Source organism: Phytophthora infestans, genomic scaffold (assembly GCF_000142945.1).
Source record: "Phytophthora infestans T30-4 supercont1.56 genomic scaffold, whole genome shotgun sequence".
In the NCBI taxonomy this organism is placed as follows: domain Eukaryota; phylum Oomycota; class Peronosporomycetes; order Peronosporales; family Peronosporaceae; genus Phytophthora; species Phytophthora infestans.
The window spans coordinates 599,176-606,015 of NW_003303703.1; the positions used below are offsets into that span (position 1 = coordinate 599,176).

Below are 6,840 nucleotides of genomic sequence, written 5' to 3' on the forward strand. Positions count from 1 at the left end.
CGGTGCTACGTGCTATCGACGCACACCTCAACGGCCTCGTCAGCGCTGTTTACAAACCTCTTTAGAGTTATTAAGGTCTACTATTAATGGTGATACTTTTGCACAACACCTAACCGTGTAAGAAAAACTGAAAAAAAATTTTTTTTTAAAGAACATCTCCTAGCTTTTACGTCGAGGAGTAAAGTGAGCTATACTTTGTTTCGGACAACAAGTTTCTATCAGCTTATACCCATGCCAAACTATTACAGTGAGGTGAAATGTGAAGTTTATTTAAATAAGTAGGAAAATAAGACCTTCTCATTTGAAGTTTGTATCGAATCGATACCTACAACTGGTGTGCGCACATAATCTCGAGCTAGTATCTATAGGGCTGTACGTACTACTATTCGTAGCACTACCAGGATGAACCAAATGATGCAAACGACAGAAGTGCAGCCTTAGAAAAAGCAAAAAAATATTTTTTTAAATAAATGTTTCCCCTTAAATTTGCTTTTTTTCTTATCGCCTGTTCGCTACGTGGAGATGGTCAGATCGCATAAGATAAAACTGAAATCTTATTGGCTAAAATGAGTTTTCTACAACGTCACAACTAGAGATGGGACCACATTTCTGTCTCCACCTGAGGTGGAGGCGGAGACGTTATATGAAAGACTAAAATGTACTCAATGGAGGAGCTCGAGGAGGTGATGCTAGCTGTTTGCGCTGCTGTTGGCCAGTCGGTTGCGCTTCTCGCTGAGGACGATGAACCCCGACCTATCGATTCCAAAACCCCGATTCTGACTGTATCCGTTCTCGACTTCGATCCCATGCTGCTCTCAGCAGCCTATTCGAGCTGGTTCGATGACAATCTACGCTGCACTAAAGAAACGTCGCTCATCACAAGATAATCCCAAGCCGCACTGAGTTGCTTCGAATTATTGGATCCATCAAACATGTCTTTCAGCGCGTCATACTGTAGCCTTATGTCCGTCTCTGATGCCTTCGCTGTCCAAGAAAATGGCAGACTTAAGGCCTCGACAGGTTTCTTGACACGTGTTTTTGCGACGTGACGAGTTGTGTACACTGGCCTTAGAACCTGATCGGTTAGAAGGCCTTAGACCTGACGCTGAGGTTGGTTGGGTGTTTGTCAGGACGGCCGGTGGCGCGACGATCGATAGAGGAGTGACATGTAGCGTGGTCGACAACTGAGTAAAGGACATGAATGGTAGTGCATCGTCAATGCTCTCTGCTGAGAGCTCCGACGGGAGGTTTCTGCTATCCTGCGATTAAAATGGTGTGTGGAGGGAATGCAAGGTGATTTTACCCTTTCCTGATCAGGAGCTGGCTCCTTGAGATAGCGACGCTTTATTGGCTAAACCTCATGCTGGAGATGGATATATAGCGAACGCAACCGGAGATGGAGACGAGTTTAACTTGTGTCATCTCCATCTCTAACAACGAAGCGAACAGACCCCTAGGATCTACACAGCTGCATCTCTATTGTTGAGGTCATTTGCTTCAATATAATAAAAAAACAAAATCGACTGAGGGACTGTGTCAGCTGAGGGTTATCCCTTCAGAAATCCATGATTCGCAGCTTCAGACCCCTGCATTTAATGTACAGTACCTGATGAGAGTATCGCTGAAAAATATATTCTGCATAAACGCAGGCTTTAAGGGTGTTCCAATAAATTTAGCTGCAAAATCCAAAATTATTTAAGGCTGATCAGTGCAGAACGAGACGAGCGTCACCAATGTCAGACACTTTCAGCTCTTCCAGTTGGACATGCAAACGCATGAAGTCTTTGGGGACTACAGAGATAGACTTCTGTATTACCCACCAGTCGACGATCTCGTCGGTGTTGAGGCTTCCGGGGCAGTGCTCGGACAACGCAATAAAGAAATGTATTAATGGATGCGTTAAACGTTTCGTAATGTGTTCCAAATTGTAGATGTCTTCTGGTAGCTTTGAGGTAAATCCAGGTATGAGATTCAGTTTGTTTAGACGCTACAAGCTTTGCATTCAACTTAGTGCGAACTTTAACTAAGTGATATAAGTACCTAAATCAAGACTCCTGCTGACCACGAGGTCATGTCAGGATATTTGCTAAGGGTACCTACACCTCCCCGTAACTCGTGATCTTGAGCAAATTGCACGAGACCCATAGCAGCGAAGTGCTCCCTGAATCGTGTCGATCCCAGGGCTCTAGTGAAGCCGTCAGCGAGCTATTAGGTAGTGGGGCAGTATGCGAACTCCACCTCGCCATCGCGAACCGCTTCGTTTCTGGAGTGAGAAATTAAGTCCACCCTTTGCTGCGTATTGGAAGTCTTTTTGTTCTTGATTCTGGCAAATGTAGACATGCTATCGAGCATCTTGGACTCTTTCGTCAGTTTGACTCTTGTCAAATTCTAGATGAAAAGTACTGTCGTGCAAATCCTCTACCCCCATATCAGCAGCAATGTATTTAACGAATGTCGAGAAAGTCGCTGAGCGTCGTTGCCGTTTGCATTCCAGTGAGCTGTGCATCCGTGCGTTTGAAGTAGTGTGCCAGACATCGACTTACTTCTTTCGATGTTGTTGGCACAGTCAGCATCAGTTTACAGTCGCAGTGGATCTGAGTGTTGTATACATAAAATTGGAGACCGGTGGATCGAGACGTCGAAATGTAGCGCAGTATTTTATTTACGGCACCCCAGTGAGTAACACTGGAATTGCTGGCATGTGCGGCAACCTGATTGACAGCGTACGAGATGCCGCGTCGGGTAATGCGACTGAGATAGAGCAACACGCCGACTGCCTGTCGGTATAGCATGTAAATTGCTCATCGTCTGGAACGGCTTTGCAGAGGATTGTTTCTTGGCCCATCGGTGTTTTAGTTGGTCGCCCCGTTTCCATATCAACATTATGACACATTTCTGCGGCATACTGCGCTTGATCACTCCATATTCTTCCTGATGCCATGAATCGCCTGACGTGCATGCCTAGAGACCGGAATAGCTCGTCTTAATCCTTGATATCGTACTTGTCGTGTTGCTGCGTCACGATCTCCTCAATTTCGCCGCTTTCCTCAATTATAATGAGAATGTCATCGACGTAAATGAGGGTTTTCATCATCTTGTTCTTAGGGTGCTGGTTAGCACACGGGTCAGTGATAATCGGCTCAAATTCGAGTTCGCGCAGGAAGCCGTCTAGTTCATCGATCAATTCACGTCCAACCTGATTCGAACCGTCCAAGGCTTTCCGTAGTAACCAAACTAAGCCAAGCTCTCCTTTCTCAAATTCTGCTGGCTGTTTCGCATCGACCATCTCATCATGTTCCGCCTTGGCATTCGCAGTTGACTCATCCCCCTGCTAGACTTGTTGGCCTCTGTGGTTGCATTATGCCAAGAAAAATCGAATCGAAACTAGTTTGGCGACTGGGGCATACGTGTCAATATAATCGATTCAGTAAATCTGACCGCAGTCTTGCGCGCAATCCCGGGCTTTTGGTCTCTCGATCGAAAGGTTTGCATGGTGCTTCAGGCGAAAGTTTAAAGTGGAGCCGATAACATCGGCGCCAGCTGGGGGAGTCACAATAGTGAATGTCCCATTTGCACGGAGTGCCTCGATCTCATCCATAATAGCTTGTTTCCAGATTAACCAATGCCGTGGCCGTCTCGCTTGCTCCATCGTGAGTGGCTCCTCGATTATTTCGTTTAGTCCGAGGATAGCGACTCCGACGATTCTATTTGCGATGCGTTCGGACCTCCTTCGGCTTGATAAATTTGTTTCACGGGTTACTTGCCGCATCGCCTGTACTTCCTATAATTCGGCTCCTAGACTTGTCGTCTTCTTAAGCGTGACTTGTTACAGACTGCGTATTCGATGAAAAAACCGTGTGTTGGCGAATTGATGGCTCTGAAGTCAGCACGGCTATAAGGTCGACATGCAATCCCGGCGTCAGTGCTCCATTTTGTAGGTGACTTTACCGCTGTGCACAACCTGTGCTCCGTCTTCACGGATATAGACATAGTGGCATTTGGACTCGTGATCATGTCCAAACAAAAATACCGCGTCCTCCATTTGGTTTGAACTTTAAACGCGTAGATCTTAGATTTGGCTTTAGAAGAATGACAACATTTTCTCAAAAAGCATGCAAGTCGGTGAGATCTCGTTGGGATCCAAAATACTTGTCACAAGGAGTAGCAGTAGGGTCACTCTTTGTCAGGACTCGATTTCGCAAATACGCAGCTGCACGTACAGCGTACTCTCACAATCTGCAGTGCACTTTAGCTTGGATCAGGAGGCAGCGAGCAGCATCAGCGAGCGTCCAGTTAGTTCGCTCTGCGACCCCGTTTTGATAATGTGCATCAGGCTCCAAATACTGACGCTCGATTCCCACATCGGCACTCAGCTCGTCGAATTCTGCATTGATCAGTTCATCACCGTTATCAGCTCGAAGAACTCGAATGCGCTGCGTACCATCCCGATTGCTTTTATCACATTCAGGTATTCTCTGAAAACTTTAACAGCCTCGCGTTTCTTAGGAAGTAAAGATGTGTGTACCCCACCCACTTATCGCCGTGTAGTACGGGTGTCCGGGGATGCTGCGCTAGAAGGGCCCCACAAGATCGGCGTGGCAGACAGTGTCTTTATTTATCTGTGGACGCTGGCTGCGCTCGATTGTGGCGCGACTGTGCGTCTTGCCCAAATCACCTATCTCACACATGAACATCGGTAGCTTCTTTGATCCAGCGGTGTGCATTCCTCGAATGACCTGTCTGCGTTCCAGGTCAAAAATAGTTTTTTAATGATGATGCCAAGGCCGACGATGTCAATTTTCAAGAAAGTTATACTCACGTAGTGATCATCACAAGGCACGACAGTCAGCAATGATTTGCGATCACCGGTCGTGGGATAATAAGCGCCCGAGTCGATAATCGGTGACGCGGCAGAAATGCCCGGGTCGTAGGCTTTAGTCTTGGTGCCTGCCAACTCCCCACAGCTTCATTCCTCGGCATCCTTGTCGAACACGGAAGAGGCTTCCCCGCGATTGGTCATGCCCGACCGTTTCTGTTGAGAAACGAATCGATCGTGATAGTTTGTAGTATGACCTTTCTCATTGCATGTTATACAAATGGCGTTACAGAAATCCCAGCGTGACCGTGTATTCTTTTTCGAAGTAGTCGTGGTCGCTGCAGCCGAAGCTACAGAAAACTTCTTGTCATCATGCTGCCAGTCACTTGAGGCTTCGGCGTACCTCTTGCGACCTCGTCCAACAGATCCAGCCGGCTTGGTCACCCAATCTTCTGCTGCTTGTCGTTCCGCCGAGGCATCGTCAGAGTCGACGTCGAGTCGTGCCAGCATTGTATCGCGGAACGTTAGATATACGTGTTTAACCCCTTCAAACCGGCTGATTTTTCCTTTCCTTAAATTGCATATGCAAGATAGTTTGACTTGGTGTTTGTATACTTTTACTTGTTACAGAGATGGTCGACGAGCCGAACGTTGTAATAACCGGTGCAAACTGCATATTAACGTGCATACACGGCTGCAAGTTTAGGTTCTAAACTGCATTATTCATGTAACATAGATGCTGACTTCCGGTCGTCTGGTAGTACAGCGATAGGCGGGTGCAGAAACGGTTGCAACTTTAGAGATATTTGAATGTCGATTTTTAGAAAATGTCCAATTGCGTACATATATTGAAGTTTTCCCATCCAAGTGGCGAGCAATCAAAAGTTCAGTTTTTATGGCTCATACAGATATGAAGCCTATAATATAATCTGAGCATGGGCTTCCGGCTCTGGCCTCACGGACTGCATAGTAAGCAAAATGAATCGACGGTTGCACTTTATTCTCAACCTGCAAGAGATATAGAAAGACAATTTTCACTGCAGCCATTACCTCGCAAAAACACAAATACTGATGATAAAATGCATATTCATCCTTTCGTATCCTGCATATGCATGATACTTAATCAGCAGCATCTCTGTCTTTTGCGTGATCCACCACCTTTCGTTGGAGTTGCTGGGTGCATACGGATGCGGCGTTCTTGGTTCGAAGGTCGCAGCTTTCCTTCACTCCATTCCTTGTGCCACACGTCAAAGCAGGTTGTCAAGACTCCGCGAATCACATGCCTCGGGCGCATACACAGGTAGATAGGCGCATTACCATCATACTCGGAGCAGTAGTACGCCGTCGTGTGGGGCTTCGCGCCCTGCATCAGTGAGCAAACTTTACACGCACGCTGACGCCGCTTCGGCTGCGTATCTCGGTTCCTCCATTCATCCACCAACTGTGCTACATGAGTAGAAGCGTGCCCCGCCACACCAGAACCCGATATACCGGCGATCTTCTCCCTCTCACAAAACGTGTTTCCGTCGAACATGTCCACTTCTTGGAGCTGGGTGAGCTGCAAGTGGAGGCGCTTCATGAATTTAGCGTGCGTCAACGGCTTTGAAGTCTTGTGATTGTGGTAGGCCTTGTGTACAATGTAGCTGTTCACTATAGCGATATCAATAAGCCCCAGCACGAGGCTCTTGTAATACTTCCGAAAAGTCACAGCCCGCTGGAGGGAGTATCTTTGCAATCGGAGCTGGTCATGTACGTCGACACCCCCCATAAACTGATGGTAGTCCTTGATAACACGGGGGGGCGACGACCTCGTGGTGTTCACCAGCTTTGTCTTTCCGAACGACTCTATCCAAATCCACACTCCCACCCGTAGCCAAGAAGTGCACAGGTTTTAAATCCATCCAGCAAATTGCGCGTAGGCCAGGTACTTTAGAAGATTCCACAATCTTACACGTCCCCCGATCCACATCTCGTGGCCGTGTTTTCATCTTACAAATGATCTCTTTGCAGTACCCAACGCGATT

General features: G+C 47.1%; 1 protein-coding gene across 1 annotated transcript; it reads left to right on the forward strand.

The window, feature by feature from the left end:
• Positions 1–618: 618 nt before the first annotated feature.
• PITG_17833 (uncharacterized protein) lies at positions 619–1,250 on the forward strand (the record flags this gene model as incomplete). Its single annotated transcript, XM_002896621.1, has 1 exon — positions 619–1,250. The coding sequence occupies one exon, from the start codon at positions 666–668 to the stop codon at positions 885–887; it is 222 nt and encodes a 73-aa protein (XP_002896667.1).
• Between the last annotated feature and the right edge of the window lie 5,590 nt (positions 1,251–6,840).